The 12,669-nt window shown below is 38.3% G+C and overlaps 1 protein-coding gene across 9 annotated transcripts in view; it reads right to left on the reverse strand.

The window, feature by feature from the left end:
- The window catches only part of runx1t1 (RUNX1 partner transcriptional co-repressor 1), a 117,834-nt gene extending 105,595 nt beyond the window's left edge, over nucleotides 1-12,239 (reverse strand). For 4 of the 9 annotated variants that reach the window (XM_048595518.1, XM_048595512.1, XM_048595509.1 and 1 more), the window contains exon 1: nucleotides 10,884-11,660. In XM_048595518.1, the coding sequence (XP_048451475.1) occupies nucleotides 10,884-10,911 (28 nt within the window). In that variant the 5' untranslated portion in view covers nucleotides 10,912-11,660. Of the gene's footprint in view, nucleotides 1-7,175; nucleotides 7,467-10,883; nucleotides 11,662-11,968 lie in introns of those variants that run through there. The other 5 variants (XM_048595515.1, XM_048595517.1, XM_048595514.1 and 2 more) reach the window with 5 other exon arrangements.
- Nucleotides 12,240-12,669: the final 430 nt, after the last annotated feature.

Genomic DNA, 12,669 nt, shown 5'->3' on the forward strand with positions numbered 1-12,669 from the left:
GGCCTCTAGCCTGGCTATCACTCTCTTTAGCTCAACAAAAACAAGCTTAGATCACAATGAGATAATACATTATATTCTCTCTCTCATGATTAGGATGATTCCCTGATTTTACAGATGGGAATAAATCTCACTGAACTGTCACTTCTATTGGTAAACAAAGGCTAGTATTATCTCAGGTTCTACACCTCATCAATACAAAGTGCACTAACAACTTTACAGTGACACAAAAGCATTTTCAGATTGAACCCAAGGTCATGTGAAATACTCAAAAGTACGAATTCATAAAGCATCACAATGCAAACACACCTACTGATTTCTATCTTTGAAGAGGTTTGGACTTTCATAAGTTTTATTTTTAATCCAAATTTTCAGGAACAACGAGACTTAAAAAGATCATTTATATACATAGCTTCAACTAAACACATGTCCTCAGACTCAATTCCATCATGGTTATACAGTGCAAAAGCAATTGCAGATGCTGCAGATCTGAAATAAAAACCGAAAGGGCTGGACAAACTCAAAAGGTGTGGCAGCATCTGTGGAGAAAAAAATAGAGTTAACGTTTTGAGTTCAATATTGACACTTCTTCAGAACTGAAGAGAGCTGATAAGTGATGTAATTTATGCTGTGGAAAAATAAGGGAGGAAGAGCAAGTGGAACAGATGGTCAAGGTGCCCAGAGCAAAAGGCAAAGGGAGTGTTAATCAAGAGAATAACTATGGATGAAGACTAGGTGTTAATGGCAGAAAATAGGTCAGCTGTGCTGAGAGCAAATCCATGCAAACAAATATGGGGAGGTGGTATTCAAGATAATCAGAATGGAGAATGGATTTCATGCTCTGAGGTTGTTGAGCCCAAAGATGAGTCTGAAAGGCTTGCAAGTACCTAAACTGAAAATGAGGTGCTATTGTGCCGCATTGCATTGATCTTGCATTGGTTGCAGCAATGCTGCCATGCCTAGAATGGAAATGTTAGTACGAGAGCGAGATGGTAAATTGAAATGACAAGTGACTGGAAGGTCACAGACATTCTTGCAGACTGAGCAGAGGTGCTCCGCAAACCGATCACCCATTCTTCGTATGGTAGAAGGGACTGCAGTGTGAGAAGCAAATAGTGTGGTCCATACTGAAAGTCCAAATAAATGTGTTGGAACTTTGGACAGTGAGCAGGGAGGAGGTACACATTAACTTGTTTCTCACTCCACAGATGCTGCAAGACCTGCTGAGCTTTTCCAGCACATTTATATGGTATCTTCAACATAGCCAAGCATCTCACTCTGCTTCCAAGTGAAAAAGTATAACTGACATATTGGGAGAAGATACCCAAAATCCTAAAATGGTTTACATTCTCAGAATATTATTTAATTACTACAGTGGTACTACATATAAATCATTGTGTGTCACAGACTTGCAACATGTAAATTTTGCTTTAAACATAATGGACTACAGAAGCACAACTATCCTTGATCTTATTATGGATTTCTTTGGTACCAACAGAACACCAGGCATTCGTGCCACATTATCTACTTATCTCAAACGAAAAATAAATTGACAAGGACAGTTCTATGAACTTGTCCAGTTATGTACTTTAGAAAAATTAACACATGTATAAACCAAAATCTAAAAGTTATGCTTTGACAGAACAATTCAAGAATAACACTTGCATCATCTGCAGGCTAGCAGACAAACAAACAATCAATAGATCAGCTAGTGAGTAAAACGGTGCAAACTACAAGTCCACACACACAAGGAAATAATTGTATTTATTTAGCACCTTTCACGACCTTGACACGTCAAGGTATTTTAGAGTCAATAATCTGCCTTCACTCACAAAACTAATCTTTTCCTAGCTACCATCAGTTCTGAGGAAGGGTCATCAAACCTGAAACGTTAACTCTGATTTCTCTCCACAGATGCTGCCAGACCTGTTGAGCCTTGCAAGCAATTTGTTTTTTTTGCATTTAATAGGCTCGCACGTACAGCAGTGTGATAATTAGCAGACAACCTATTTTCCTGATGTCGATTGAGGGGTAAATATCGGCCAGGGGAGCAAGGGTAACTCTTCCTCAATATTATGATTTGCAACGTTTTACATCAATCTGAGGTGGCAGGTTGAACTTTAGTATAACATCAAATTTGAAAGGTTAAAACTACCTCTCTGAGGCAGTACACTGAAAACCGACACACAATGAAATAAAAACACTTCAGTGTTCCAAAATCCTGAATAAACACTCTAGGTTGCATTTATTATTCCACGATTATGATGATTGGGCACTCATTGCTGCATTTCTGCTGCAACATTACTCAGTAATGAAAAAGAAGCAACACTGAAAGAATTTTGAAGGATTTTGAGAGGATAAACAATGGAAATTTGTTTCACTAGTTAGTAGATTATGAGGGCAAACAGTAAAAGGTTGTTTCCATTGGATGGCAACTCATTGAATATCACCTTGTGTTAGTTCATTGAGCCTTTCCTCGACATCAGAGGTTTGGGGATTCAAGCCCCATGATAATTCAATACTTTGAGATGTGCTACATTAGCAGCGATGGTATCTTGCAGGTGACACCTTAAAACAAAGTTTTATAGCCTTTAAGCAGATGTACAAACTCCACATGCTATTTGAAGACCATAAAATTGTCCCAGAGCCTGATCAAAATAGCTTTCTGAATCAAAAACAGATTCTCTTGTCATTCTTTAATTTTCTTTAGTGAGAGTTTGCTATGTGCAAATTGGTTCTTATATTTGTGGAAATAATAATGGTGATTGAATGTGTTTAAAGCACTTTGGGATGGCCTAAAAACTTGAAAATTGCTATAAAAACGTATGTTTCCTTGAATAAGATGGCACAGACAAAATATTGTCACAAGTAAAGCAAAGGAGAATGCTGGATTCTTTTTTCTCTGACGATCACAAGTGAATATTAAAGGAGATAGCATCATTGCATGTTAATTAGTTGTAGAAAAGTTCCTGAAATGGACGATAAAACATAATGGAGAAAGAGTAGGGGGCAAGTCGTCCATCATAGTTGCATCAACACAGGAACCAGAGGTTGAGTGGGTTTTTCATTTGCTGCCAACTCTGAGTGTTGAGCATATAAAGTACCACCTGAAGAGATGTTTTGTCTGTATATTGTGAAATGTACAACACCTCCCACGGCAAACATCAGCAAAATTCAGGAGACCGTAGATTAGCAATTCATAATTACAAGTTCTGAGCAATATCCAGTCCGCTATACAAATGTGACAAATTCTACAGCACACAGAACCAAAACGCATTGTCTAAATTCTTCAAGTACAGACGCTTCACAATTTAACTGTAGCTCAACTTATCTGTGGAATTACCAAACTATATAATAAATAGGCAAGCCAACGCATCACTGCTGTCTTTTGTTTAAAAACCAAACACTCCATTGTGAGCACCAAACAGACAACTTAAACTAATAACTCATGAAAAATGAAAATGTAAGCACTGTCAGTCCTAAAATGAGTTAGATGCTAATCAGAAGATGTAGCAACATGCAGTGTTATCATTTTACATATAACAGAATTACCAATCTTCCAACCAGTTCTTCTAATCAGGTGTAGGTCATGGGACATTTCTCAGCCACATTGTGGCAAGAGCGAGGCTGGGAGAGACGCTAGGAAAGTAGTGAGGAGCTTTGTCAGGATATCTTCCCAACTCATTCCTGCTGCTGGGAAACTCCCTGCGTGAGCTGGGAAACGGGTCAGCCACCCAATTCATGAGCTGCGAAGCCTATTTACATGGTGTAAAGCCTCAATTATAATTGGTTTTCAGCCTCTTGGCCATTTTACCAATGCTGAAATGGTTCTCCACTGCCACTCACTCTCCATCTGGAGGCCACCAGCCCAAAGGAGGTGGCTGAACCCCATTGAAACTGGAAGTTTACGCCACAAAGAAGGGGCTGCATTCATAATCACCACCAAGGCCCACTCAGCAGAGTGGTATGTACACCTCTTTAATGTAATTCACCCTCAGAATTATACAAATGGAGACTGGCATAATGATGCATGGGCCCAAAAGCCAACCTGAATCTGCAAGTGCCCACCTCCATCAGAGGGACTGCTGTGGTTCTACAGACCCCAGTCTTCGAATTGCTGCTAAAATGATCAAAAGCCCAACTGTAGCTTCTAACAGAATGACGAGCGTGAGGCAGCCAATTAGGAGCCCGGCTCCTGGTCACTTATGATGCAAGCCTCACCAACCAGCGCAGAATCAGGACTCCCATCTGGCCCTGACCTCTGGATCCTGTAGTCTGCCAAAAAAAATTCTGCCCCATGTTTTTTTAGATCAAAACCCTAAGTTTCTCTTCATTAAAAAAGGGGAAGCATTTTTATTCTACATAAAATGGTTCTTGCAGCTCTGACATTATGTAAAAAAGATGCCAACTGAGGACTTTTTATGACAGATGGTAATGCAATCAGTTGCATGCACAAGATTTTTTTTGATTGATTCCAACCATATGCTAAAATATACTCATTTTGAAAATGCATTGCTTTGCCAGACAGGGGCTTTAAAACCATTTGTACTATTATGTACACAATTTAGTGCAGATGCACATACATTATCATGCATACACTAACACTAAATTGATTTTATTACAGGAATAAAATTGAAAAAAAAACTGTGCACACATTTGTTATTTCTTATTCCATTAATATGAGGAATCTAGTCATTGACTGTGTCTGCAGCATACGGTGCTTAAACCATGAATACGTTTGCTTTGTGCAAAATTTTTCTCATCTGATTTCATCTGTGAGAGACTCTCCCTGGAGGATGGGAAGAGAGAACCAATTATATCCACAGGCTGACTTCTCAAAAAAAAAATGAAGGCATCTGTTTCATGCCAACAACCTCCACATGCAAGAAAATATAACTTTGAAGGCATCTGCGTTCATGCTCGATAGTCACAGATCTTGGGCACCATTGTAATTGCCCAGCTGCAAACATGATTTTCTGATTTCATCTGCTGAGCGTCTGACCATGAAAGCAATGTAGCAAACCAAGTTTTAAAGGCCTTCAGGCAACTCAATACCAATTAAACACCAAAATATTGTATTTTCTTTTTCTTATGCTGCTTTGGTCTGATGGATCCCACCAAACCTTCCTCCTCCTTTCTGAATATTTCTACATGTATTTTAATTGTACCTGTACAGTTCACTGTTGTCATGATTGCATTGGTAATGCAATTTAAAACAATCAGTGGTCTCAGCAGCAAGCTACCAAAGCTACTTGAGCAAATGCTCACGAGCTCAATGGAGTTGGCTAAATTAAAGGATATTTACTTTTCGAAATTAATCATGCAGTGGGTTAGATTAACATTTTTCGTCATCTTTTGACGCAGCACCTTTCTCTTTATTTCTCAAATGGAATTTTACTTCACTGAATAAAAGCATACAAACTCCGTGAATGTGAAACAGCTGAAATATTGATAAAATATCACAGAAAAACATTGTCAACATAGTGAGATTACAGAATTTCTCAGCTCATTAACAGATGGAAAATTAGAACTTCTTTTACCAAACGGTCAGTGGGAAAGAAGCAATGATGATGTTTTTTTTTGCCATAATGCTATTTTAGTGTCAGCTTTTACTCTCAGGTCTGTTTGCACTAAGTCACAATATTCAATAAAATGGTGTAAAGATACAAGGGTGGACGCTGTAAGACAGATGCTGCTCACATGTTTCTAATAAGGTAAGTCAAGAGCGGAAACAATTTTAAAACCTGGAGCACATGTGTGAACACCACTTTAAAACTGGAACTGAATAAATAAATAATCCGAATGCCTACTTTCAACTTCAGTATTAGTATAGTTAAATACAGCATGTCAAAGAAATGACAATCATATATTGTGCCTATGTTAAAAATAAGAGGTGCTGCCATCACCTTCAGATCCTCTCCATAATTATTAATAACTAGAACCTGGAAAATATTAAGGAGAGATAAATTATCAAGATTTTCTAAGGAAATACTTTGGTTATTTTTAAATCTCAGGCGATTTAGATCAATAAAAGGCACTTTATTTACAGGGGAGATGCACTGCAATATTCAAAATGGAACAGATGTGACAGTTTAGCAGAATAGCTCTTCAAACTTTGCACAAATTGAAATCAGAAAACGGATTGCTCTTTCTTTTATCACATTCATTTTCAATCGACACTTTTTACCCTTGAAATAATTTGCACATGGCTTTCATCTCAGCAGCACCTGCTGATCAAACAGAAGCTAAACAACTTCATGAAAATCATACAAATCTCAGTCTCGAACATTTTCAAAAGTCGTCCAAATTCCAAAAATTACAAGACATTTAAGTACAACAGGCCAAGCATACATTTGGGTTTAAATTTCCATCTTCACTATTATCGCCAAACAATATACAAGAAATAATTAAATAAGCTTTAAATTGTTGCAAGGTGATATATTTGCAACTTGAGTAATGTAATATTCTTGTTTAAATAATAACCCCCTAGGAAGAATCTGCAAACATCAATTGGGCTTCTAAGGACATAAAAGGTCAGTTACAGCAATATTTGTGTACTGTAACCAGTGAGAAGCTGAAATATCTCACTGCACATACAGCCAGTCACAAACACAAAATGTCAATATGCTCAGAAGTAATGGTTTCTATTGTCCCAACATATTGACTAGTTGTAATTTTTCCCTAAAATACAAATATTTATTTCTTGTAAAAAACAGATTTCAATTGAGCTTTCTTTCACATTCTATTTTTTTTGTATTGGAATAAACTCGAAAAAAATGTTTTTGCATGTGTTGTATAGTGCTGTGCAGTGTTACCTATATTTAAATAAACCCTCACAAGTCTCTTCAGCTTCACTCACAGACAACATAACAGAACGAGTGCTATCAAACGTATGCCATCAAAAATAAAAGACAAAGGCTTTCTGCCTCTTCATTCAAGAGCTTTATTGGTTTTTCTGTGAGAGGCAAGACTATTTTCAGGCAATTTACACATAATGAAATAGCAAATCAAGTCATTACCCTGACCATATTCTTTAGTATTCTAATGGTTATAAAGCCACATCAATAAATAATCCTTTGTTCTCCATTATCATCTCCCAGTACTTAGTTCTACACTATAGAAGGCAGTCGAGATGGAATGCTAAACCCAATTAAAGATAACGACTCTGGTAATCTCACCTTTAGAAGTCCTGGAGAAATGGTTTAGGAGATGTCAGATACTGTCAAGACCAGGAATGATACCTAACCTTGTCAAAAGGCAGCTTTTCTTCAGTGTTAATCTTTAAATGTAAATTCACAGCCAGCAAGAGGAGCAGCAGATAACAGGTTACATCTTCACTCCCAGCCTTATCGACTTATGCATCTCCTCCAAATACTGAAAGCACCTATTCATGGAGATTACCTTCTGGCAGAGTGCACACCAGCACAACGGGTTTGTATTCATTAAACACACTTCCTCGGCTTATCTAAAATAAAAGGCTCGTCATGATGGCACATTGTGTGTGAAGGGAAGGCAATGTGCATTAGAGTGATTACAATATCAGCTCAGCCCAGATGGATCCAGGAAAATAAACAGAGGGTGTGTGAGAAGTTAATTGGCAACTCAAAGGGAAAACACGGACTGAGGATTATAGAAAATGGACTCCTGTCCAACTACAGCCGGGCAGGACACCTGTCACCTGGTGGAAAGCTGCTCAAATTGTGAGAACACATTGCCATAACGTGAGTGGAAAAGCAGAACTGTAATAAAAAAGGAGCTGATGAAAAGCTTGGCACCACTATGAATATGGCAGATAAAAGGGTTCTGTCACAAATCCTCAACTAATCCAATAGCATGGAAGGCTCATTGATATGACTGTGGACATGACAGACTAAAATAATATTCAACTGAAAAAAGTGACCGTGAGAACAGCTTTTCCCCAGAAAAATTATTTCCTTGAATTTTAGGATTACAGCAGCAGCTTTTACTATAAGAAGCTTTTGTGTGTATTGCCAAAAACATTAACCTCAAAATGGAATGAGCATTAAAAATATTAATGTAGTTATCATACAGTAACATTGATTTCGTTGTGGCATATAAACATGCCGATCACAAATAATCATTTTCTAGGAGTGTTAAAGTAATCATCGACAGAAATGACTCAGATTTCATTTCTTTGACCCCAAACTATAATTAGAGGGGACTGACAGGTGCAAGCCCTCTGCACTTGCAGATGGCTACTGAAGTTGGACAAAGTGACTTGTTCTGGTTGTACACCATCTAAATAACCCTACTCGACACTCTGTATATTCAATTATCCGTAACAAATTAAACTGATGCCCCTCAATTAAGTGACCACCAAATTTCAAACCGAACCAACGTGCTGTTAATAAGGTAGTAAAATAATTATAAAATTGGGATAATGTAGTAATATTAAATAGTTTAGCATTTTAATATTTTCGTTAATTTCCTTTATTTTGAAAAAGTAAAACTGTGCAAATTAGATATAATTTACAACAACATATTAAAACTTAAACAACAATCACTGCTAATTTCTGAGTGTACAATTTATTTATTGATTAGAACTCTGAGTTGCATACTAGATCTACTTCACAGATTCCATAGAGATACCAAAATTATATGGTTATTGAGGTAGCAGGAACTTGTTGAAGTGATAGCTTTCCAAAAATGTGTTAAATGTCAAATGGTTTATTCACAAATATCAACTCGAAACAAATGTTATATTGCTGTGTTCTGAAGAAGCACTAATTCCAACACTGTATTTTCACTAGGGGATGCTGTTCCTTCTTTCTATTGTAAATTCTAGATCCAATGACATCATTGTACTCTTATAACAAGCAGTATTTACATATATCAAAATTCTGTTCAGTGTTATATGGCACAGCCAGAGTTCCAGCAAACTACAGCTCATGTCAACAGATCCAAAACAGAATGTAGGAAGGTCTGGAAATGTTGCTTTCTTCTTAAGGTTAAAAAAAAACAGTAACGTAACTTTCACCAAACAATAGTGTTTGGTGCATTAATTACTGATATTTAGCATAACATTTTGTTTAATTCACAAATTTAGGGTGAAACAAAAGTGAACTCTCCTGCAATGACAGCGTAGTGTGTAATTTATTTCACAGCCTCTCACACTAAAGGAAAGGCCAGTATAATATTGGCACCAGTAAGTCAAGATTTGTGTCCCATATGTTATTGTTTCCTGAAGTTGGAACAATTAAGATGACTAAATTATTGTCAGATCTGTCATACTTCAGTGTGAAATTTTTCACACTTTTGGACACAATCAAATTTGATTTTTAGAGAATGTACACTATTTATGAAACTAAATATACTTAAAACAGCAACATTTATAATCAATTCAATTTTGAATTTTTTTTCTGGAAAACAAAACTCTTACTTTTTGTCACGGAGACCCACAGTTATCCTGTCACCCAAAGAAACAGAAACAAACTTCACCGAAATGCTTCTGGATGCGACAAGTGGGAAACCAGTTTCCTATTCCAACACCACTCAAAATGCACTTGGATATAAAACAATTACAGTACTAAAATATATATAAGAAAATTGTTAAATAGGTGAATTGTAGTACATACATTTAAGCAAATTTAATTTAATCACTTTGATTAAACCAAACCAAGACAAGCTGAATGTGAATTTCAAAATAAATATTCTTCATATTTAAATTTTATGCTGTTTATCCTAAAGTGTAAATGAAACATACGATGTCCATTAATACGAATATGCATATCAACTTGTACAAACATTTTGCCAAACCACAACATCAACTGCTTATCTGCATACATCACCTGCTAGCAATCATGAGAACTAGTCTCGCAAACATGCAAGTTCTAAGTCACCTTTTATTTAACTGATAAGGCATCTTGATCACAGCACATGACAAGTTCCCACAGAACAAAGACCAAGCTTTTTAATTGAAATCCAAAGCTCAAAACAATATATTAACCTTCCATTTAACAACCAAAGGATCTCCATTAATGAACTGCATTGGGAAAATCATGAAAGTAAATCAAAAAGATGAAACTGTCAATTGTGACAGCTAATGTTTTCAAATGCAAAACTGCAGATGCTAACTTTCTTTCAGTTTAAGCTGCTCACAAGTGATGCAGTCACTAAGAATCTTAATGAATTGGGCTTTGCATTGAACACTCTGCATTTAGAATGCATCTCTTGTGTAAGGGGAAAACAGGATTTGACAGGAAAGGGTGGTCAAAGCTGACTGCCCTGCAACTCTCTCCAGGTTGAGCCATTTCCCCTCCTGCCCCTTTCTCTTATTGCTAGATCACATAATCGTAGCAGTTCCAAAACAAAGCCAGATGTAAAGCTTCCTAGATAACAGGATTATGTGCTGAAAATAGACCATCAAAAACCCAACAACAATAAAGTTAAATAGTAGTTAATAGATCAAATCACTTTCAAGATCAAACAAATTAATAGATTCTTATATCACTCTTCCAAGCAAGTGGATTTTCTGGGTTTTTTTGAAAATTCAAACATGAATGAGACACTGTCTTGACAGAAGGACAAAGGTCAAGTAAGGACCCCAATTGTTAAAAGTAATTAATCTAAAGGTGCACAATTCTGACTATGAAAGCTTTACAACACTATTTCAAAGTTACAACCAATGTAGCTGGTGTTTTATGTCACTTTCTTCAAATAACTGGGTAAACTATAAATTTGCAAACAATGAGCTCATACGTTAAAGCACATTTATGCAAATACGCTGATGAGATTTGATTAGAACAAAATGTCATAGCTGAAAAATCCACTAGCCTCGCTTAACCAGGAGTACCAAATTAGCACGGTGGTGGGGGAGGGTGAAGAATATCAGCAATAGCAGGGCAAACGTTGCAAATCATACTTACTTTGACAAGATCCAGAGATTCCAACCATTCGCCTGCTTTATTGAGTTATAGAAGTTCCAGAGTTCAGCCACACAACAAAAAAAAACAAGAGGGGAAGGATGAAAGTTTCTCCCTGTAGCCTGGCAGATCCGTCCACATGAGAAAGCTCAGCGCCAAAGTGAAGACAAACTTTTGATCTCCCCAACAAGAGGGCAATTGCAAACTTGAGAGATAAGGAGAAAAACAAACTGTTTTTGCTTCTCTTGAGATTAAAAAATATACTTTTTTTTAGAAAAAAATCACTTCCTTTAAAATGCTTGCAAGCCACCAGGATCACGACGTGAGAAGACTAAGTCCAGGCAGCCTGCCCTCGGTGGGATGTGTTCAGCAGCTCGCAGTTTGAAGTGAGAGCAGAGGCAGAGAGAGAGAGAGCTGTCTGTGTGTGTAAACGCAGCCTGGACTCTGGAGCTGGTTCCTCACTGCCCAGGTGCAGAGTAGGTGGGGTTTCTACCAGGGAGAGTTGAAAGAGGTAGAGCAGACATCTGTGTCGTGAAGGGGTCAGGGGGGTCAAGTATATGTTAACAATGAGAGTGTCTCCTGCTTCTCTCTGTCTGTGTGTGTGTGTGGAGCCTGATCCCTGCCGCCGAGAGCTCTCTGTTGGGGGAAAAGGGCTGCTGCTGCCTTCGGCTCAAACACTTCCCTCCGCTGCCATCTGCTCCAGCTCCTCTCCCTCCCTCTCTCTCTGTGTCTTATCGCGATCTGCTATTAGAACGGCACTTCCAGAATCCAGCTACTCTGAGATCTGCATCATAATCCCCTTCTGCTGGCTGCTTTCCAGGCTGTTAGCTTGACTCTGTCTCTCTCTCGCTCTCCACCTCCCCCCCCCCCCCCCCCCCCCCCCCCCCCTCTCTCCTCCCATTCAGCTACAGCTAAACCATACGAAACACAGCTGCGTCCATGCTACATTTCCCGTTCTGATTTTAAATTTTTAATGGTTTTTAAAAATGAAACTTCAATTGACACCTACACTCCCCCCCCCACCAACAAACCGTATCTGATCATATTTTCTTCACTTATGTAGAACATGCATATTATTTGCACAGTACCTCAATAGTATGGGCCACATTGGAGGATACGGTCTAGGTGCATTCACTGCAAAGGCTGACACTGGTTTATTCTTTCTGTAAGGGCTGTAACTCGGGGTGGGTGTTTTCTTTTTGCCGTCAGCGCTGGCTCTCTGTACGCACAGGAGGCTGCACTCGCCCCGCCTGGCAGGGCAAGACTTTGCCCCTGGCAGAGCCAGGCTCTCAGTCCCCACCTGCTGGGCTCTGCCACCTGCTCCACAAGCAGGAAGAAAGTAACACCCGTTGCTGCCAACTCGGGTCCATCTACACAATGCCACTGACAACACAAGGGGCAACACTCCAGATGAGCTGGCATTGACTTTATCTGCCTTAAAGCTCTGATGTGTTATTCCCAGACAAGTGTTACGTATCTCAGTAATAACTCCCCAAATAAAATAGCAAATTTTGAATGTAACCGTGCACTTATAGGTGATAGTCAATAAAAAAAAGAATACTTGGATAGTAAGTCATCTCAGTGGAACAGGCGATTGAATAGGCTATTAATGTTAAAGGTCTGGATATCGAGGGGGACACATAATAGGCGGCCAAAGCAATCTATCCTCCCCAAGATGAATTTCTATCCCATAATACTCAGGAAAGCTCGCTTAATGCTTATGAAGCAGCGTGAATTCTCTTTAATTGTCTACGGTTGTAATAACAGTACTTCAAAAAAAAAGTGGCAT

The sequence above is a fragment of the Rhincodon typus genome, chromosome 4 (genome assembly GCF_021869965.1).
Source record: "Rhincodon typus isolate 14 chromosome 4, sRhiTyp1.1, whole genome shotgun sequence".
NCBI classification, from domain to species: domain Eukaryota; kingdom Metazoa; phylum Chordata; class Chondrichthyes; order Orectolobiformes; family Rhincodontidae; genus Rhincodon; species Rhincodon typus.